This window comes from Hypomesus transpacificus, chromosome 1 (genome assembly GCF_021917145.1).
Source record: "Hypomesus transpacificus isolate Combined female chromosome 1, fHypTra1, whole genome shotgun sequence".
In the NCBI taxonomy this organism is placed as follows: Eukaryota; Metazoa; Chordata; class Actinopteri; order Osmeriformes; family Osmeridae; genus Hypomesus; species Hypomesus transpacificus.
The window spans coordinates 9,657,626-9,680,252 of record NC_061060.1 but is presented as its reverse complement, the minus strand read 5'-3'; the positions used below and the strand labels follow the sequence as shown (position 1 = coordinate 9,680,252).

At 45.3% G+C, this 22,627-nt stretch overlaps 1 protein-coding gene and 1 non-coding gene across 5 annotated transcripts; one reads left to right on the top strand and one right to left on the bottom strand.

Annotated features, from left to right (window-relative positions):
* Window positions 1-1,438: 1,438 nt before the first annotated feature.
* Window positions 1,439-1,511, bottom strand: trnav-uac. Its single transcript has one exon. It is a non-coding gene; the product is annotated as a tRNA-Val (tRNA).
* A 1,022-nt stretch (window positions 1,512-2,533) lies between these two features.
* On the top strand, window positions 2,534-18,164 carry bcorl1 (BCL6 corepressor-like 1). Of its 4 annotated transcripts, XM_047022401.1 has the most exons (13): window positions 2,573-2,756; window positions 8,322-8,411; window positions 8,526-8,609; window positions 9,111-11,156; window positions 11,519-11,639; window positions 12,076-12,528; window positions 12,926-13,134; window positions 13,355-13,621; window positions 13,805-13,971; window positions 14,563-14,708; window positions 14,884-14,961; window positions 15,778-15,937; window positions 16,026-18,163. In XM_047022401.1, exons 2-13 carry the CDS (start codon window positions 8,406-8,408, stop codon window positions 16,372-16,374), a joined length of 4,086 nt encoding a protein of 1,361 aa, XP_046878357.1. In that variant the 5' UTR covers window positions 2,573-2,756; window positions 8,322-8,405; the 3' UTR covers window positions 16,375-18,163. The 4 variants fall into 4 exon arrangements, with proteins under 4 accessions (XP_046878350.1, XP_046878357.1, XP_046878330.1 ...); XM_047022394.1 differs by having other exon boundaries at window positions 2,534-2,756; window positions 8,526-11,156; window positions 16,026-18,164; XM_047022374.1 differs by lacking the exon at window positions 2,573-2,756 and adding an exon at window positions 5,591-5,750 and having other exon boundaries at window positions 8,526-11,156; window positions 16,026-18,164.
* The last annotated feature ends 4,463 nt before the right edge of the window (window positions 18,165-22,627 follow it).

Here is a 22,627-nt window from a genome sequence, read left to right as displayed (position 1 = left end):
ACTGTGTAGCCAAGAACCTAGATAATTAGCCAAGTTAAATAATGACTGATGAGACTGGATCCCTGTGGAATACTTCAACATTTACAGATCAATTTGACATTATTCATTTGTTGTATATTCTTTGTGTGGAGAAGACTTCTATTCCTTACTGTAGAAAATGCTCCACCGTCAAACCCCCGTCCAGCCTCTGATCACCAGCAGTAGCCAGGGTGGAGGTGGGCCTCCACCAAACCAGCTACCTCCCCAGCCCAACGCTCCCATCTCCCAACCACAGCCTATGGGGAATCCACCAGCTTTGTCACAAACCCACACACATGCTCAGAGGCAGCATTGATGGATTGTTGAGTAAGTGTTCTCTTTCATGTTTGATGATGCAGCCTCAGAGCACCTGAGCAGTGCTCACTTTTGCCATTTTGTCCCAGGTGGGATACAGCAACCAACGGGAATTCCTCAAGGTGGCCCAGTTCCTATGGATAGGGGACAAGGTAATCTACCATAGGCAACCTGTGACTGTAATAAAGTGCATGTGGCACATGCTATTCATCATTCATTCACAATTGGGATGTTAACAATCCAATAGGACACTGAAGTCACGGTTCGGTTCATACCGCGGTTCAGACATCACAGTTCGGTACGAGTTTGGTACAACTGAGGGAAAGGTGTATCTAATGGCTGGTTGAGTACTGTAGGGAAGAGAAGTTGGACAAAAGTTTTTTTGGTCTCGTTCCAGTGATTGGCACACCTGGGTGATGGAGTCGGATATTTTTAGTCATTTAGCACACGCCAGATGCGTTAAATGCGTTAGCATGTTAGATGTATTTCCACTCACATACCCAACTGCTGAACAACGCCGACACACAGTGTTTGTCTTATCCACCACTCTCTCGCCTGTACTACTATAACTGAATGGAAAACCAAAGTTTTCCCAAACTTGCCATCTTAAAAAGGCCATAGGGTCCTCTATCGCTCGTGGGTCCCCACCACTCGCCATACTCGTTCTTAGTGCTGCTAGGCTAGCTATCTCTGACTCACGGCGGTGCCAATCAGAGCTTCAAAGAAACAGATTAGATGTCCCTAAAGAACAGTACTAACAGTAGTTCCGCATTACATTAATTAATTTGCACACAAGTTGTATTTATTTTTATACCGTGTATTCTCCATGTAATTTCATGCACCGAACCGTGACGCCCGTACGGTTCGGTACGAAAACATGTACCGTTCCACCCCTACAATCCAATATAAAAACCTAACCAGGCTAGCAACACATTTCCAAGTAGTAGGTTGTTTCAAGCTATATCAACTGTGACAGAATTATACATTATGACAATGCTTTGAATATAATAGTATTCCACAGTTTCCCCTTAAAGGGAAAAAAAACATAAATTCAGAAGGTAAACCAACTGGATAAAAATATCTGATGGTTTTGGCAAAACTCTAATGGTTCCACTGGGGCTCGAACCCAGGACCTTCTGCGTGTAAAGCAGACGTGATAACCGCTACACTATGGAACCAAGCGCTGTTGAGCAAGGAGAAATGTAGGATTAAATATATTGTTTATGCAGGACTTGAATCGTATCCGACAAACGCACTTTTTTGTACATAAATATATAATTTTGTGAGAAATGGACACGCAAAGGACCGCTAGTGACTCATTTGAGTGCTTGAATGTGACTAGGGCTATTGCCGAAGTAAACCGTTTTGTTTCGTAAATATAGCCTATGAAGGGCCTGAAAACTGACCTCAATCAGCTTTTGTAGTTCCGCAGTTACTGTAACCTGGTGGACAAGAATTTGATTAGTTTTATGTTCACACATGTATACAATGTCTATAAAACTATACGTAATTCTGAATCAAATCAATCTTTAATATTTAACTTGGAGTCATCATCTTTAACTCAAACAGTTTTTTGCTTTCATCACGTTCGATTCCTTCTGCACTGTTCCATTTCGGAAGCCTGTGTAAGTGTGGTTGGCACATTTTCATTTCTAATCAACCTCGTGACGACCACCTAAAACAGGGCATGGACAGTTTGCCTCTTTCTTAAAAGGTATAGGCTATGGCTTACTGTTGATTAAAATGAAAATAAGAACATGTCGAATTTAGGTCGAATTGCTTTCAAAGACTGTTATCATGCCAAATCCTATTGATTAGAGGAATTATATAAATGTATTTTTTTGTCTTGTCTTATGTTTATACTTAATTGTGCATTTAATTAGTTGCTCAGAGTTTTGACCCTCGTTGTCCCTCATAAAATGTAATGAACTAAATTATAATGTAATTTATTGATTGATTTTTTACATTATATATTGCGCCCATGAGTTGGCTACACCTGTAGGCTTTCAAGGATACAATTTGATGGCTGTAATAGAATACTGTGGCGCAGGGCGTTGAGGGTCAGCTGTAGAAAAACACGGTATTGTATGTATGTATGCGCAAGATTGTAGGATAGACTGTTAACCCTACTCTGGATAAACCACATGCAATTATCGAGGGCGTTTATTCACAACCTGTTATTCACCTGTGGACTGCTCCGGCGCTAGGACCCAGGGTGCGCGATTTTTCATCTCCAGCTGCTGCGGTCTGAAAACTGGCGATGAGGGAAGATCGCGAGGACAAGCCAAAATGTGATACTGTATACGTTTTGCTTTAGAATTATATCCATAACACCCAACGGAAGTACACAACTGACAAACTATAGTTTGTCATTCTCTGAAAATCACTCATTTACAAGTCCCGCTAGCAGATTGAAGCGCAAGGTAAGGCGGTGCAATACCATGCGATTACTAATAACAAAGGCGTTACTGGCGAACAGGGGGCATTAAAGGGGGCATTGCACAACGCAATGGAGGGCAAGTCAACTTCCAAACTTTGTTATTGGTAATTGTACAAATGTTCGTGTATCAAACCATACATGTACGACTTCAAATGTGTCTTGTGTTATTCATCGTAGGGTATATGGCAATTCAGATATATCCAGTGCCACAAAAACGTGTCACATGTTTCTTGAGACAAAATCCTTTCTCAATACGCCCTGACTCACTTGGATAATTTTGCGGTGACTGAATGGATACATACAAATGTAATTCTCATGAATAGCAACTACCTCAAAAGCAGTTTTACATGGGACATCTTGTCAGTGTAAGGCTGTAGGTATATTGCATCCTCAACCTGCCAAGTCAGAACATATCCCCTTAACTTGTTGTCTGCTCCCATATCTAGCTTACCCCACTTTATGCCCAGTTCCTGATATTCATAAATGGCAGGCCTATATTAGGCTATACACTGTTTGGTCAGGGCTGAATGGGATTCATACCTAGCATTTCCTAGCGTGTAACAATTTGACAGGTAAACCACGAACTCAAACGGGACATGTCTGTACGAGCGGCATCTCTGGCGGCCTAGGTAACGCTGCGATTACCAGAATGGCCATTTCACTTACAGATGACTGTGAGCTCAGTTCAAAGGGGAATTCGGTCTCTCAACGGGCCTCCGATAAACATGCCTCCGTTTGTTATGAACGTTATAATATTCGTACACGTCTGCGCATTAGAGGCCATAGGCTAGTGTAGGTTAGACTGTGTTACGTATTTTGAGCAACTTTTTGAAATCGTGTGACAGACTGGCAATGGCAGTGACCGAGAGTCGTCGATAAGTAGGCTAGAGAAGCCCCGAGCAGCCGGTCACTACCGGGATAGCTCTTGCGCTGTCGTTGAGGTCTCCGGGTAACCCCAGCTCAGAAACAATGCACAATGTAGGCTGCCGATTACCGTTCTGTAATCTTTTTTGAAGGTTTGGGTCCGTATGTTGATGTTATCAACGACTTGATTATTCGTCGTCATCCTTGTACTGTCATCAACAATCGAAGGGCGAATTTGACCACGCCGACACACTCACCGATATCACGGCTGCGAAATAGTTTACAGTTTACACGAACGCTCGTTCGATGCAATCGGTCATTGCGCTTGCAACCGTCCGAGAGTCTGGAGAGAAATAGGTCATCGTTGAGCAACAAACAAAACAATTTGACGGAAATAAATTAATTACCTTTTTTTTTGTAGCCTATCAGTGTTTTAGACAATTCTAAGTAGGCTATTTTATACCTTTGCAGGCCTGATTAGATATAGCCTGCATGAGATTGATGCGCCCAATGCGACTATTATGATTGCTACATAACAATATGTTTAGGTATACAATTGCCTTATTCTTTAATGAAACACAGTCACAATCTCATTTGACCTTCCAAGGCAATAGGCTAGATGAAAGTTAACAACACAGAGATGCACAACTAACACGTTTTTTCTTCTCTTATAAATGTCCCCCAAATGTGTTTTTATTCTGACTATTTTGGCTGGTCATAGAACCAAATCATATTTGGTCCCATGTAGCAGTAACAGTGTGTAGGCTAGTCCCTTTAACACTTGTGCGTTTCAACTGTCACTGGGTCCACCTGCATGTGATGCCAACCACATTTTTGAGAATGTGTTTGGCATCAGTGCAGGTGGACTTTCATTACATTTTTCATAGCAACATTTCAACTGCACTTTACTAGGAGGGGGTGAGGCCTTATGACACGAATGCCTGTTTTATGTCACATGATGTGTCATAGGCCAGTGGAACTGGCAACGTATTTTAAAAAATATATGGAAATAGGCTGATGATGCTGATAATTGATCATGCTTCTTGAGCCACTGAATGGTGCTTATTTGTACTGTACCAACATAGAGAAGCCATTGTCAGGTATTGAAGGGATTGTTTATCAAAATGGTGGCAGTTTTAGATGGACATGGGGCCTCAGCACCTTCTGCAAACACAGCGACAGGCCTAGGTAGCCTATATCATTTCCTGGCTTAAGCGAAATGCTGTTAACTAAGACAACCATACCTTGATCATGTGCCATCCACACATAGGCAACATTGGCCTATACCAAACTGATAACATAATGTATGTAAAGTGTTGATTGTAAAGGGGTGGGGAAGCCTTGAAATTACCTTGAGGATATAATAAGCTTGTTTTGTCACCAATTTAGCGTTATGTTGACAATGAAAAAATGTTTGCTAAAACCAATGACGGTTATTTGCGACAAACACGTTCCATTCATACATCCTCAATAAAGCTTCCGTTGTTGTAGTGTCTAGAACTCTGTAACACCTACAACGTGAAAGTCGAGAGTGCCCCCCTCTGACACTCGCTAGGCTTTTGCTCCCTCGTGTTAATTCCGCTGCAATAGAACCAATGCCTCTCTCCCACTGTCTTGGCCACTTCAACTAATGCCATTACAGTCATTCACTGCTTTATTTTCATTAATGTGTTTAGGCTACTGTTTAAGGGTATTCAGAGATGCAGTCACTTAAACTATGAGACCATATTATGGTAAGGTCAATTTTTACTTTGCTACTTCGATAAGCTTTTTCAGTTTAGCGCACCGTTGCGATCCCTCTTTCCCCTTGAGCGGCTGGAGTCCTGCGTTGCATGCTGGTACCTGCAGTCCTTACTCCTCCCATCTCGTCAGTTTAATATCCTGGGCGTGGGTAACCAAACACTACAAGTCCCAAACTAGCTGTCCACCTTCTGCCCCTCTCTCCCACCAGACTAGAGACTGTAGATACGGTACGGACTGTCTTGACGAACCCCCCCAGACTTTCAGAACCGAAAACCGTCGAGATTAGTGAATAGCAACGGACAAGAGGCAAATACTTGAATATCATGCTTGACTCGTGATACACATTGGTCACGGACTCGCTGCCCAACGGGTTCGTAAATGTTTATGCCATTTGACATCATTATCTTGCTTGCTAATTACCTTTCGAATTATTCAGTATTGGGGTGGAGAAGAATCGGTTCGGGTCGTGCTCGTGAATGTCTTTCAGCACTGACGCGGTTCTGATAAAGGCCGATGAAAGAGTGAGTCAAACCAACGTTTTATGTCGCACGACCGGAGATAAATACTGTAGCCTGCCTAAACATGCTCAGTACTGTGTAATGCAGACCATTCTGCTTCGCGGAGACTGCTGCGCAGGGATCTGACATTTGTGAGGTATTTTCAACATTGGAGTTGTATATTGTTTGGTCTCTTGTGTAGTGGCGCTCGTTCCAGTATAAGTTCAGTGTTCATTGTTTCCTAACCCCCTGTTTGTTGTTCAGCACTTTTATTGGGCCATTGGTGTGAGCGTAGAACCATAGTGTGAGGACGAGAAGTATAAGTTCGATATCCCCTTGCAATCAAGAGCAGCCTCTGAATTCTAGGCATACCATCTTAAATCAACTCGTTTATTAAGCCAGGTCAATAATTAGGAAAGCACGTCACAGACATTGGAGCCACCTCGTGGTCTCCTATATTGTGAACTATTGTGGTCATTAATTTAATTGTTTTTGTTGGTAGCCTATTTTTCCATGGATTTATGTTGATTGATGTATTAGCAAATATGTGAACGTTGGTAGTACCCGTGTTAGTGCGGATGAAGGATGTAAGCATTTGCCTTGTCTGTAGTCTGGCTCCAAACATTGTGTCACCATGCATTAATTTGAGCAATAAGTGCTTGGCATTTTCGCTGTTTCAAAAACCTAGAGCAATTTTTATGGCATTTTTGATTATGTATTTCCCTGTCAGTCCTGGCATTTCATGTTGTGACTGATCACCTGAGAGTCAATGGCTATCATTGTGACTGCTCAACAGCTCCCGCGAGCGAGTGGACGCCTGGAGTTGTGGACATTGATATCAAATTCAAACTCAATTGTCGATTCCCTTTAATGTTGAAATAAAGAGACGTGCCTCTGACCCACTGTACAGTCTGTATCATCAAATGCAGATTTGACACTCGAATGCGTCTCTTTTGTGCATGTGGGCTCCGGGCTTCACGTTCAATTGACCGGGAGCAAGTAACGGTAGTCTGGAGTCTGAGGGAGAGATGATACTAAATGTATTTCTGAAATGTTGCTAAATATGTAAGCTATATCCTATTCTTATTAGTAGGTCACATTACTAGAGCGGGGTTGACTTTGTTTTAAAAGCGTTGTGTTGACTAAAGCGTGTGTATGGACTTATACCCCCCCCTCCCCAATTTGCCTACATCCGTGTAGACGAAGAATCGATGATGTAGGATACTCAGCGGAGAAGGCGACGTATCTGCAGCACAAAGACAAACTAGCTGTAAGCAACATGATTTCATACGATAATTAATGCAGACGCTCTTCGCATCCATTGAGCTGCTATGGGCTAAATAGTCCGTAATGCCGATTCCAGCGGAGAGACGACGCACCTTGAATGTCACTCATGTTTGTCGGTAACGTTAGGGATTTATTCCGGTTGCTCCAGCGGTTTCAGTTGCCCAGTAAAAATCTATAGAAGGATCGGAGACATAGTTGTTGTGGTCCGTGTTGGAGTATTTGTACTCATTTCCTTAATTAGCGGGTGAGGTTGTCTACTTCGCACAGTGTTTCACGTGTGTACGGGATGCGTCGGATTTGTAGTTCTCCGAATGTGCTCTTCAGACAACAACGAAGTTGCTTGCCTCATGATGAATGCTTGGAAATGGAAAATGACGCGCATGCAGCAGAAATTAATAGTTGTATCTAAATATTTCTAACGGAACTTGTTATCCACGTTTCGCTCGATTCGGCAATCGACCCATTTCCCTATACACCGCCCACATTTTGAGGGCTGAATTAAGTTTGATAGAGAGATCTCCAGAACAGTTAATCTCCCTCAAGTTCTTACTGTCCTGTTACAGATATTGCTCTGTGGTCTGAGTCGTTCACCTCTCAGAAACATCTTGGCATTGTCACTGACCATTTCTATCAGACAGTGGTGAGAGAGATGACAGACGACAGCTCCCATTGAAACTGAAGCTATATAACTGAAGTGCTTATTCCCCTTTGTGAGGTCTGAAGATCAGCTTTAGTGCATACATTTTTTGCCAGAAAGACACGTTAAATTGCAACAAAAAGCAATATGGAATGAGTGAAAGAATCTTAGTTCCCTAGTTGTAATATAATAACAAGGAAGAGAAAAACAAATTTGTTCCTCAGCTATCCACATTTCATTATACCTTCCTGAATAGGGCCCCTTTTTGAGGAAATTGTAACATCTCTTACTCAAGCTTCTTCTATTCACACAAATGTAATCATCTTTTATCAGCAGCTTAATATGGTCAATATATCGATATATAAAAACTAAAACATGTTTTACTGAAGTGGCACAACGCTTCATATACATATATAACATTGATAGTTGGAATCACACCCTATATCTTGCAAATAAGGCCTGGAAAGCTATTAGGAAATCATAATCAATTCACATGATGTGGTCTTTATGTATTCAACAGTGTATGCACATGAGGTGGACCCTGTCTAGGCAGATGTGAACTCCACTTGAGGGATGCTGTGTTAAAAAAAGGAAAAAAAAGCATATGCAGGTAATACGTTTTTATGGACATCAACTTTATATAGACAGCTTTCTAGTTGATGTGGCTGTTATCTGGGTGAATTGACTTGGCCATTGACCTTGTCTAACTGTCCCTGTCACGCAGGTGGATCCCACTCCAATGAATTTAGGGGATGGAGGCAGGGTGAGCAGAGAGACCAGTGCTCTGAAGAAAGTGTCTGCTAGCATGGTGGGTAATCCCCCTCAGACGTTGTCCCCTGAGCTCAGAGGAGATGTACCACTCAGTCAGCAAAACAAAACCACCACAGTTCCAGACTGTAAGATGGCAAACGCCTGTTCAGAACCTGGCAGTTTCAACCGCTGTCCAGAGGTTCCTCCCCCTCAGCAATGCAACAATGCCCCAATGCCCGGCCCTGCCCTTGTAAGCTCTAACAAGAGAGCAGAAAAAGTGCCAGAAGTCCCCAAACACATCGCGGACGATGTTTCAGTTTTGCCCGCTCACCAGTGGCCTACTGACACTAAAGTCAGCCAAGAAAACCCAGTTAATCCAAGTCACAGCATTGTGACATCAAATAAGAAATCATATACAGTAACCCAGTCAGTGATTAGTCTTCCTACTGGGTTTCAGCGCTCAACCATATATAAATCAGGTCAGTCTGTTGCATTTCTTCCTTCTACTAACTTCTCTTCTTCGCTCTGCAAAATCACTCTTCCACCTGCGTTGGGTCAGATTGCAGCTTTGAGAGAGGCCACAGCAAGCCAGTTTCAAAAAGAGACCCAGCCACAGAGCTCAGGGGCTGGAGGACCCACACTGCTGCGGACCTTCCCTTATCACTACTCTCTGGGTCGAGGCCCCACCCCGGAGAAGAAAGCAGCCACATCAACCTCCAAACTGAAGTGTAGCTCTACGTCCAGCAGCAAGGGCTCCAAAGCCGCAGGGGAGCATAAATCCACCATTGCCTCCGTGGTGGCCTCGGCGACTATGGCTCTCCCTATACAACACCCAGCATTAGGACCTGCTCCACCAAGCCGCATCACCTTGTCTCCCACCGCCACCATCTGCTGTGGCTCCGCGCAGGCCGGCAGCACCACTCAAAGCAGGTTGCTGAACCATGTGGAGAAAGCCGCGCCACACCGTGGCGTAGACAAGACGTCCGCAGGCTTTCTGAAACTGAAGAGTCCATCTGCTACTGACGACAACACTGCTTCCTGCCCAGTCGAGGCAAGAGACGTGCCTCTTGACTTGTCGGCTAAGTCGAAACGTCCAAAAAGTGTCATCGAACGTCCCAACGCAGTGGCCACAGCAGAGCATCAGGCGGCCGCTCACGAGTCACATAAGAAAGATGCTGTCAACTCCAAAAGGCTGACGACCTATGCTTCTACTGCACCATACCCGATCTTGCCCAACACCCACAGAAATGGTGCCCATCAAAAACCAACCAATCGGCCACCAAACTCCCAGGTCCTAGAATCCAAGTCCTCCTGGGCAAAAGGATGCTCACAAGACTCCATAAGTAACCTCCCAGGAACCTATGTGGGCGTGGCAAGCCCCATTCTTGCTTCCACCCTACGTAGCAAAGACGGGAAGGGTACTTTTGTCGATGAGTTTCAAACCTTCGCCAAACAAGAATTTATTTCCATCATTGATCAAGGGGAGCAACTTCCCACCAGAGGAAAGAAGCCATCGTTTATGACAAAGGGCAACCAACACGTTCATGGGGTCAAGCACCCAAACAGCACCAGCCCTGCTGTAAACCAGAGCTGCCCCTCCAAAGGGGCTTTGAGCACAGCCCTCCCTGGCTCTGCCAATGCATTCTCTCACCAGAAGCCGGGATCTGGCAAAGCAGCGACGTCATATTCTGCCTCTGTCATCAAGCCGTTGTGGCAGCAACAAGCCCTCCTTCCTCGCCAAGGGGCTTCTGTTCAGAGAAAGGTCATGCAAGGAACCCCAAAGATCAAGGCCTCCACAGGTTCTGAGGGTCCCAAATTCCACAGTGCTGATCAAAGCCTGTCCAGAATGGAGGATGACAAATGGGATAGGATCAAGTCCCCTTTGTCCAATCTTGAGTCCATAGTAAAGCAGAAAGCTCTGGAGACAACTGCTCTGACAGGCGAGGGGTACTGTCATTTAGCACCAGTGGCATCCAGGAAGCCTGAAACCACGAGCTCACACACTGAGAGCAGAGACCCTCTCTGCCGACAGACCACTACTACAGGAAGTCCTGCGGAGAACAAGGACGGCGGACCAGAAAGCCCGTCCTCCCAGGGGGATTACACGCTAGCTATGAGCAGGCTTGAGAAACACGAGTCCAGAGACAAGAGCAGCGAAAACAAATGTCACGAGGGTAAACACAACGGACGCAACGAAAGCCAAGTCTCTACGAAGAGTCCTGCCCACACCCATGCTTTTGGAAGCAGCGCTAATAGAAACCGGATGGAGAGCAAACTGGCCCAGGAGTTGGAAGGAGTTCTGGTGAAGGAGGCGAGTGTGAAATCTGGCAGGATCTCTCCCCATGCCAAACTGGAGGGGATCGCTCTGTCCATCCTCACAGGCCAGTGCACGACTGGAGCCGAGGTGGAGAAGAAAACCAAAGGACCCAAAGAGGGGTCCCGCACTGACGTTAAAGTTGCCCTCACCAAACAGAAGAAAGCCACTCCCAGAAAGCCAGCTAAGCAGAGGTCGCCGTCAGATCCTCTGAAGAAGGCCGCGTCGGCAGCTCCGAAGGAGAAGGAGGAGGCTAATGAAAACAACAAGAAAACTCTGCGTCCTAAAAAAGTAAGTCATGAATCAGTATGTTCTGATGATAAAAGTACTTGAAATCAATATACACAGATCCATTAGAAATTACAGGTATTATGAGACGGTACTCGTCAGTGCCTGTTGAAATATTCTGTTATTTATTGGAAATCGGAATTCATATCAGGTATCACATGTCTTATATTGAGCGGCTAATCAATGTGTCATATATTGATTCATCCTCGTAGAGGCCTGATTGTTTGAAGTTTTCAAGTCTCAAATGTCTTGTACTAAGCACCACAGTTTCACTATATGCTCCTTATCACCATCAAAGACTTGTGAATCAATCGTGTGGGTGACTCAATAAGTCCTCTCACCCTGCCCCTTGTGTGTTGCATCAGAAGAAACCATGTAGTCCTGTGCTGGAGCAGACACCGTCTGTGGAGGAAGAAGCTTCCCAGCGTGGAGACGGAGAGAGGAGCAGCCCCTGCAACGGGGAGCCGGCCGCCCACACCCAGCCAGGTGGGTTCCCGTTTGGCATCCCTTCTCATGTCCCCACACTTCAACACTTGTCTGTCAGCTGTTCATGTCTTGAAGTGGCGGAAAATGACAGAGTCGTAGAGGCAACCAGCCGTGGTAACTCCAGGAAGCGGGCAGGTCATGTGACATCAAATGAGTATGGAATACTCTGCCTGCGATTGTAGGCTGTCAGTTGTAATAGTTGTTTATTGTATGCAGATAGAGACACTAATCTGGTCACGTCAGATATGCTGATAGAATTAGGAGCATGGTGTTATCAGCCTCCCTATAAAGGGTGTTGTATTCCAGCATAGTGGCGAGCACCCCCCATTCTTTTCTTTAAAAAAAAATCCTAGATTCCATCAGTTGATGATTGTTCTGTTGGCCTTTTGTCTCAGAGCGTTCCAAGTGAACGTGACTTTGATTGGTCTTGATACAGGTATTGGCAGCAGCTCAGCTCCCAGCCTCCAGAGCCCCGAGGCTCCAGTCAGTCAGTCTCTCGGCGGCTCCGGCAGACCCTGCAAGGAGCCAGAGACCTCAGAGAGCTGCACCCCCCGACTGAGGAGGGGCAGACGGAGGGCTGACGAGGCCCGGCTGGACCACTGGGGCTTTTGTACTCCCTCTCCTCCTCCCCCGCCTCCCCCCCCTACACTCCCCGCTCCGCCCGTCCGACGCCCCCGAGGGCGGCCGCGCACCAACCCCCTGCCGGAGCAGAGCAAGGCCAAGTCTGCAGCGAGCGCAGAGGGAGAGACTCCCACGCGCAAGAAACGGAGGCGCTGCCGAAACAGGAAGTACCAGAATGGGGAGTACATCACCGAGAGAGACAAGGTTGTGGACGGAGAGGAGGAGGACATACCAGAATCCACCAGACACGTAACCAGAGCTGCAGGAGGTACAGCAGAATCTTACTTTGTGTAATTACAGATGTGGTTCTAACTTGGGCCGAGAGTTCTGTCATTAATCATTAACAATTCAGTGGCCTTGCACTGTTATTCCAGTTGCTTATTATTTTTGTTTTGTCGTGCCTTTTGTTGTTTGTGGTGTATATCCTTCCTGCATTACTTCAGCTGAGAGAGATTGTATGTTCCTATGACTCGGATAATGAATATGGGTCCCTCCAGGTCCCTTTGTTTCTCCAGCAGTTGTCTACATATAAATATAGCCCTATTAGGGCTCTGAGAGCACAGTTTTTAGTCTGGTTTAGGAATGAAATCACACAGGTGCAATACTACAGCATGTCTCCATGTCCCTCTCCCCCTCTCTTCTTAACCTTCTCCTTGTTGCCCTAGACTTGAGGACTGGCATGTACCCGCGCCTCAGTGCCTCCCTCACCTGCCACTCTGCCAGCCCAGAGCTGACCCCCAGACGGCCCCCGTTCACCCGCTCAGGCTCCGTCCGCCTCCGTGAGAAGGACGTCTCCCCGGAGCCCCCAGAGAAGCCCTCGGGAAAGAGGAAGTTCAAAAGCAAGCACCTGTGCGATTCTGAAGAGCAGAAGAAGGTAGGAGGTTCAGCTGCCCCCTCGCAGGCTGAGAGAAAGTTTGCATTCATGTCGAGTCCTTATTTGAAACGCAACCTGACATGAAAACTTTAGCTCTTACTGCCCCCTTGTGGCATATGTAACAACGTCTATTTAGTCTACTTTATTGACTCATGGCAGCTATAATGGGGGGCCTCTTGCTGTTACACTTCACCTCACATAACATCCTCATTACCTCCAGTTGAAACCCAAGCGTGGCAGCTTGGGTAAGCGTTCCTCCCTCATCACTACGGATGAGGAAAGCCCTGACGCCAAGAAACCAGCAGGCCCCCCGGCCACCCCCAAGGGCTCTCCCTCTCCCCTATACAATAAGAAAGGCTCGTCAGTGAAGGGAGGAGCCCCGGAGGCTCCGCCCAGTCGGCCCGTCCCCCCGGAAGTCCGTCGACTGATCGTCAATAAGAACGCCGGAGAAACTCTGCTCCAGCGAGCCGCCCGATTGGGTTACCAGGTACTGCAGCTCATGCCCCCGTGTGGCAGGCGGCATGCTCTTTCAACCTCACGCAACACCTGCTCAACCTCCCTTCATACTGAAACTGTTTGTATTTTGTATTAAGTGTATGGGTATTTGTCTGAAGTGTTATGGTTTGTAGATGTTTTTTTTTGGCTTACGTGCACTTTCTCTCTACTCCAGGATGTAGTGCTGTATTGCCTCGAGAAGGACGTGCGAGAAGTGAATCGCCGTGACAACGCCGGGTACACCGCCCTCCACGAGGCGTGCAGCCGAGGGTGGAGCCAGATCGTCCAGGTGCTGCTGGAGCACGGAGCCGACGTCAACTGCAGTGCTCAGGACGGAACGAGGTGGGCCTCGTGACAGGGCTGGGCCAAATGTACCCTTACCGTTGGTCTGAGAAATGTGTCTCCACCGTGCGGTGCATCCAGCCAAGAGCTCCTGTCTTTCCTCTGGGCATGAAACTACAACATCGGATCTCTGCGCACAAGCTTATGCGAGTCATGTGTAGACAATGTAGTCGGGCGTCACCGCTCACAGAGCAACGCCACTCCAGATGTCACGCTGTGGTTGCATGTGTTTGATACCCGTTCTCGTTTGCCAAAGTGCCTGTGCATGTCAGACTGTGTGCCACATGAAGGCCTGACAGGGGCTTTTCTGTAGGGTGGTTCTTTAGGTCTTAAAAATATGGGACTTATCTCTAGTGCTGGCGTAGATAACATCCCTCTGAAGTAGCCATTCTTTGTTTTCAGTTGAGACATCGAAGCCAGTAAGGTAGCATATTTGACCACACACCAAACTACTACTGTCAATGCCATTCTCCAACTGACAAAAACAATGACGTCCATTTCAGTGTGTTTGGTAACTGCAGCATTACGCGAATGACATGACTCGTTTGAATGAAGCTGATATATATGACATTCCACGTTGCATTACCACAGGCCCATTCATGACGCAGTGGCTAGCGACAACCTGCCGGTTGTGTGGATGCTGCTGAACCACGGGGCAGACCTCACCCTGGCCACGTACTCTGGACAGACCCCCGTCAAACTGGCCCAGAGCCACAGCATGAAGACCTTCCTCAAAGGTTACCTATCAGGTTACCTCCTTTTCCACCACATGCACCTTGCATATTGATCGCTTTGCTCCTGTTGTCAGTCTTCTCAACTCTGTTGTTGGTAGCGACATTAGTGTTTCCTGTTTCGAATCTCCTGTTTCTAGCAGTCTAATGTGATTAGTTGTGTTTATTGGTTGGGCTTCAGAGTACTTCACAGATCTGGAGGGGCGCAGTGAACAGGACCCCAGTCTTTCCTGGGATTTCTACAGCAGCTCCCTGTTTGGTAAGAGACTAACTAGGGGGGTCAGGTGGCTGAGCGGTTAGGGAATCGGGCTATTAATCAGAAAGTTGCCGGTTCGATTCCCGGCCACGCAAAATGCAGTTGTGTCCTTAGGCAAGGCACCCTACTTGCCTCAGGGGGAATGTCCCTGTACTTACTGTAAGTCGCTCTGGATAAGAGTGTCTGCTAAATCAGTGGTTCCCATCCTGATCCTCAGGGCACCCCAGTCCTGCATGTTTAAGATGTTTCCCTGCTCCAACACACCTGATTCGTTATCCAGCTCTGTAGAAGCCTGCTTATGACCATTCATTTGAATCAGGTGTGTTGGAGCAGGGGAACATCTTACGGTGTGTGTCCACTACAGCGGCCGGTTTCATTGAAAATGGATTGGAAGCTGACGCTCCGCTCCGCTGTAGTGGACACACACCGTTAAACATGCATGACAGGGGTGCCCTGAGGACCAGGGTTGGGAACCACTGTGCTATATGACTAAATGTAAATGTAACTACCATTTTGTATTGAGTACCTGCCAGTATCTGCTAGGTGTCTGCTCCAACACTAGACTAACCCACCCCATGTTGATAATTAGCTGTTAAAATGCAGACTCCGGTGATATAGAACTAGGGTTGGTGTGAAAACCTACAGCGCAGCTGCTTCTCAGGTGTGGGGTGGGGCAGCCCTGCCGTAGCCAGCCTAGAAGGTAGAAGTGTTGTTTTGAGTAGACAGTCCGCTAGGTGGAGTCCTAATCCCATGTGGGATTAGGCTGGAACAAGGTGCAGCAAGTTCAGCTCAGTTCACATCTCTGGATCGTCTTTGCAGAGTCTGATCAGGAAGCCTGCTGGGACTACCTGCTCTCACAGGAGGAAAAGGAGGAGCAGGAGGAGAAAGATGGGAGGAAGGAGAGAGACTGCCTCCTGTTTGAGTTCTCCTCAGAGCCCCTGTTACCCTGCTACCATGTCCAGGTGTCATTAACCCAGGGGTAAGTTTGCAACACACAATAATTCACACTATTTTAGTGTCTGTGCTCAGAAAACAAACTAACATGGTTTGTTGTTTGGCGACTACAGATTTTGCAATTGGTTCCTGTTGGCGGACGTCCTCAAGCGTCTGAAGATGTCTCCGAGAATATTCCGGGCACGGTACCCGCACTTTGAGGTGGTGAGCCTGGCCCGAGCGGAGCTGCGTAGACAGGTGTCAGTCAGCCAGGTGACCTCAGCCCCTGCGCAGCCCCCGAGAGACTCCATAGAGGGGCAGGAGGAGGAGGGAGAGGATGGGGAGGAGAGGGAGGGCTCTGTGGAGCTGGTGCGCTGTGTTCTGGAGCTCCAGGGTCTTCTGGGCTCCTCCATCCACGTCCTACACGAGGAAGATGAAGGGGAGGAGGGAGGGAAGGACAAAACCAGGCAATGCCACCGGTAGCCCCCACACTCCCACCTTCAACACCACATTACTGTTTCCCTCCACCCTACCCACCCCCAGATGTGGAGCCGTCCATTGCAGTGAGGGGCGTGGCTTAAAACTGCTCTCCACCTGCGTCACGAGGAGGAGCAGGTCTCAGAAAGGACCTTGGACCCTGCTGCTTGAGAATAGAGGCCACAACAACATGAGCAGGTGGGAGTGCTTAGACCTGGAAAGAAACTTTCAGGATCCTATCAGTTGGGATTTTTCAGTCCCCGAGAACTGTTCTGAAAGCATTTTTTTTATTTTTTATGATGATGTATAGCATTGTAGTTATATATGTATATCTTGCCATCAGGGTAAAAGCATTTGGTTGAGATGTAGTCTTGTGGCAAGGAATGAATTACATTTAGGCCTTTTTGGTTTTGTTCCGTTTGTTTGTTCCTGAGGGAAAGTGAATATTTTCGGTTGGAGATAATCCAAGGCTTTTATCTTGGTGAACTCTTGCGTGCAGCTAAGAAGCTTATGGCCAGCTAACAGAAGCAGGCAGGAAGGCCACTGGGCCAGATGGTTCCTCCCTTAAACCTGGGACCCAAAGGCCGACAGAGGAGAGACTATGGCACATATACCCTTCTTCCCTAACACAAACACATCTGGCCATCTCACAACCTACAAGTCCCTGTTTCCAGCATTCCACCTGGAATGTCACAGAATATTCTCAAATTCACCAGTGGATGGATGTGTAATTGACTGTTTCTTGTCTGTTAATTTTGCTGTGTGTCTATCCTTTACCCACCTAGCTTAAACTCTTCATTTAGATTTTGAACAGATTTATCGTGAGGAAATTGAAAACAAATGTGTTTACAGATCGCAGCAGATTGGAAAGATCTCACTGTATTTTGTTTTTTTCCGCTCCTCAACGGCCCACTCCCTGTAATGGAAATGATGTAGAATGTTGGGAGACGAACCTCCACTATGCTGCAGAACAGTCTGAGGAGGGACAAACAGAGCGGATGTCCTCTCACTGCAACTCTTGGCCGTCCCTCAGTTCCACCGTGCTTTGTCGCGCGCGTGTTTTTATTTACGATGTTTGTTTTTTGTGCTTAATTTAATAGTCATTAATATATTTGACCTCTTATGTACCTGAGACTATTGATGGAATTTGCTTTGTATGGTTGGTGCTTCATTTTGAAATGTAACTATTAAGGACTTCTTGATCCTGAGGTGTGTTGTTTTTCATTGCAGACAGTATTTTAAAAGGCAAAAGTACAGTTTTATTGTACTGGTGCTAAGATAGATTTTGTGTTGACAATCAATGAAGTTTTTGTTTGAAGTTAAAAACCAATAAATGCTATTTAAGATGAAGAGAAAGAAATGTAAAGAAAGAGTATAGTTTCATTACCTATGATGAAAATGGCTAAACATCAAGACTCGTAAAGGACAGAGCTGCTTGTGTGAGTACTGTTTAAAACAGGATAACCTTTTAGATATCAACCAGAATAAAGCATGATTGTGAAGCATTGATTTTTGACTTCTAACATATAAATTTCAAAATTTTGTAAACTTCTCCTTTTGCTGTTTTATGTATTTTTCAATGTTATTTAACTATTTTTTTCCCCATATTAACAGTTCGCACTGTAATGTATAGCAGGCATTACGTGTGATTGCGATATCAGTAGGGTACTAATATTAATTTGAAACTTGATTGTCAACATGATGTCAGTGTTTTATCTAATGTAGGATCATTATGTCATGCTTCACCGGAAAGGCTTGTTTTAACAGCCCTTGGGACGACTGATAAAAGCAATTTTAGATAATGATGTCATTTTGAATTGCTCAGACCAACTGCTGTGGTAGTTAACATAAACTGTACTCATAAACCGCAGTTGGACAGAAAATACATAATCTATTTTTGGAGGTTATTTTTGGAGGTCCTGCTGAATACATGAGCTTGCAGTGATAAGGCTTCCATGAAATCCACCCTTCGAGGGAACCACCATCTAATTTTCCACAGAAAAACAGGTTGTTCGGATGGAAGAAATGTTCGGCTGTGCGTACACATTCATGTGGCAAGGTTATTGATATTGCCAGAGACCAGGTCTAATATGCAGTTAATTAATACACTAAATTTTACTCTTGATAAATATTCCTGAAATAATTGCGAGCAAGTGAACAAGCTTATTGTTGGCTAATATTTTGTGATCATCTTGTTTAAAACTTTTAATGTAATCTCAAAACGCCCAATGGCCATTAGGAGGGAAATTCTAACTGTAAATAGATCCAGAATCCAGCAGATGGCATGTGGTCACTGCGAAGCAACCAAAATAGTGCCTTGGGAGGAAAGATGGCTCCACAAAAGGAAATTCCCCTAACTGATCTCTACATGAGGTTTCCAAAACAAAGATTAAGCTATTCCTGGTTAAATTACTCCCAACATTACCTTGCAGGCCATGATTACTCTGAACTTGGGTGCATTGGTGCATGGGGAAACAGAGACTATTTTATCATGCCCACTGATAAGAAAATGAAATCTATTCAGGAAGTCGTTTAGTCTAGTCTGGTCACTCTCCCTGATCTACTCCTGGCAGAAAGTTCCCAGGTATTTGTCAGTTAACCTGGGATGTTTGCCAACACACACCAGCTGGCAGGGTGTTACCCCTGCTGGATATTTCTTTGTGCCATTATGTGTTTCTCTCAGGACCCAGGATTCTTTCACAGACTTCGAAGCATCCTGATCAGATATCCGAGAATGTAATGCAGTACCAAGGGAAATTGATCTACTATCAATAAACCATGAGAACAACAGATTTTAATATAGACTGAAAATCCACCTGCTGCTGGAGAGAGAGACAAGGAGTTAAAAAAGCAATGACAATTAACTTGAGAAGTTACCTCTTAGGATTTGTATGTGCTGTACATTTTTAACATACAGTATGTGCAGGCTGTAACATGACACAGTAGCATTCTGACAGAACCCCTTACTGGGCCCCATAGTACAGCAGGACTGTTCATTGTAGAGCATGCTGGCCCCCTGAGGTTACTGCAGTTCAGTCATTTGCTGAGCCGTCTGTGTGAGTTGCGATGCAAAGCCCATCACCTTATCGTAGCTGCACAAACATTCTACCTATTTGATTAGAGTGAAATGTATGAATGCAATTTAGCTTTTTAAATTAACTTACATTTTAATTTTTATTCACCAAATTAGTCTCTTGTTACAAACCATTTCATAACTGGAATTCTTTTTAAACTGACTGCATCTTTTTGTGCTGACAAAAGTGTGTTTGTTGAATTCCAGAAATAGTGCTTGTTCAAAGGACTTCACTGGGTTCAACTGGGTTGGTCTGCATGGCTGACTGTTAAGTCCTGGAAAGGGAGTACCATGACATCACAGTGTATATGGATTTAAGACTTCAGAACCTCCCCTTCACCAAGCCCCTGGGATCCTCTAGAGCTCATTGGCTTACTATTCTGGAGTTAGGCTCGCTGATTGGTTCAAATTGAGGGCAAGTCTCTACAAGACCCTGAATGACTGAATTCAAAAAGGGTGAAGAGAAAAAAGTGCTGAGTTTTTACATTGTTCATATGCAACCCTGTCGACACGAAAGAACATGAAGAATAGACAGACACCAGTGCACATGGTGTGATTGCTCAAACCAACATCCTTTCTTTGCAGCTCAGAGGTTTCCTAATTCATTCTAATAACTTGAAGTTCCAACATACTGAGTAATGTAAAAAGTACTGTCAGGTCATTGTCACAGAAACCCCAACCCCATGCTTGAACTAATACGTTGCTTTCAGCAATGCAGCAGATAATAATAAAATAGGATGCCTTATCAAATTAAATGTAAAATAAAAGGTGAGAAATAACCCAAACTCTAATTTTGCCGAACGATAATATCACATAACAACCCATTTTGAGCTTTTTTCAGATATGTCAAATGAATGGTCAATAACAACACAAGTTTTTTTATTCAGCTCTAGGTTTCCCTCATGCAAGAGTTTTGAACATGAGCACTCCATTCTGATTGCCTACTTTTTCAGGTGTTTTTGTAGGTTGTATATTATCTGTTTGCCCTTTACCAACCCTTGGTTTTGGTTATGTAACAGTCACTTTGGAAACCTTGCAAAGGGGAGGTCTCCTGTGCTTGGCTGAGCCAGATTCTTCCTTTTTATCCGTTTTCATTTGAAAAAACACTTTGACTTGAGTGTTGACCAGAATCTTAAACATGCCTAATCTGACAATGTAGTCAAGATTCTATGTTGTTCTCTTGTTTTCTCAGACATTTTCAGTACTTTCTCATGCAGCTACAGAAATGCGACTATGAAAGTGCAATGTGGGTTCCTTTGAACGCTTTTGTTTGCAATAAGAGAGTTGAGGACAAAGTGGATCATTATTAAACATGTCCTTTCAGTTGGTTCCCCAGGGGTCATTCTCTATCACTATCCAAGTCCCATTTTTATGTTGTTAATTTATTTTAGAAATGGCTACTCAGGCCAACTTCAAAATGTCTGCCTACCATTCACTGAGCCTGACCTCAGCTAACATGCTGAGTAATATAAAAAAGAGACCGTCATTTATCTGCCCGTAAATTACTGTAGCGTCTGCCAGGTAGGTATTAATAACCTAACAGAGCCTACAGTGGACTTTAATCCAATGCTATGTTTGACTCTGCAGTCTTGTGTCGGGAACACATTTTCTGAGCTCCTCACGGCTAAATATAACAGGACAGTGACTGTTGAGTCAAACTGTTGAGCATTGCCACAGATCATACTGTGATTGAAAGACCTTGGCCAGACACTTGGATGTGTGTGCACGTGTACAGCAGGCAGTCTATGTCTCTGTAGTCTAGACATCTTTACAACACCTTAAGGTCATTGGTCATATTCGTATTACTCTGAACTTTTCTTTTTCATTTTGCCTTTCACTCATTGATTGTGTGATTGAGAAATAACAGGGTTTTCTTTTTTGCAAATGTCTGTGTTGTAGACTGTATTGAAATTACATGAGCTGATTTTGGAAATACACTTTACCCTTTTTATGAAACCTAACCGATCCATAAGGGTCTTTCTACATTTGAGACAATTTGGTTATACTGTAAAGACCTATTACAATTTCTATACATGGGATTTCCCATGTGTGAAGGTAAATCTGTCATCTCCAATGACAATTTTGATCATATAGACCCCATTATGGAAGTGCTGACATGGTCATTACACACTGACAAATACAGCCGGTGCCATTATCTTGGTCCGGTCATGCAGACTAGATTCAATGAAATGGTTCTGCAGGGGATGGAGACGAGTACCGACCTGCTGAGAACCAAGCTCATCATCTGGCTGTGTCCACTGGCTCTATCCATGAGCACAGAGCATCTCCAGAGCAGGGTTAAAAGGGAGAGCAAAACTGATGGTTATCACTGACCTAACAGACAATTATTGTTAACAGACTCCTGGAGGAAACAAAAGCGTTTGTGTTAAAGGTGTACGGCCCGCAGAGATAACCCCTAGGAAGATGACACCAGTGCTTCAGTTGAATTACAAAACCGGCTTTTCTGGAGCTTTTTGACTTCACAGACGGTGGCCTATGGGGCTGATTTAGAGGGGGGGGGGGGGGGGGGGGGGGTAATGTGGATGCACAATGACTGAGAAACAGGAGCCTCAACTGACCTATATAGATGGTCCTGATAGAGTTGCAGTCTATGTCCTCAGTGTGTGCGAGCAGACAAGGGCAGCCTAAGAGACAGCCTGTATCAAGCTGGAAGCAGCTCCAGCTGAGATCCACACCCCCTTGCCTCTTACATAACCTCCAACATTCCACGCCTGTATGTTCTGCACGGTGCGGGCGTACTGATCAGAAATGCTTTGTGAAAAGCATAGAAGGCCAAGCCTCCCGGTCTGAGAGTAACTACAGGGTGACATGTTCATGTGCGTGCTGCTGAAGACAGATCCGGATGGGGCCTTTGTCCCCTGGTGAAAATCAGATAAATCTGAGACTAAATTCACTTAAAGCAACTATCAAGGGTTTAGCCCTGAATAGGCTTTATCACCACTGATTTGATTTGAACATTGTCCACAGACAAGAAACTCAAGAAACCCACAGAAAGTCATGGTTTAGCGTTTGACGTAGGCGATCTGATTTCACCCACCAGTAACACAAAAACACACAAAGCAAACTGAGCCAGTGTTAGCGATGAGCAAATGAGCAAGAGGGCTTGGTCCTGCCAAGCTCCTATCAGAGGCGGAGAGGGAGGAGGGACAGAAGGAGGAGGAGGGC

Bases quoted from the DNA above. Each gene is read 5' to 3' on its own strand.
- bcorl1 (XM_047022394.1), top strand. The intron at 11,157-11,518 runs GTAAGTCATGAA...GTGTTGCATCAG, and splicing joins AAACTCTGCGTCCTAAAAAA to AAGAAACCATGTAGTCCTGT. The intron at 11,640-12,075 runs GTGGGTTCCCGT...GTCTTGATACAG, and splicing joins GGCCGCCCACACCCAGCCAG to GTATTGGCAGCAGCTCAGCT.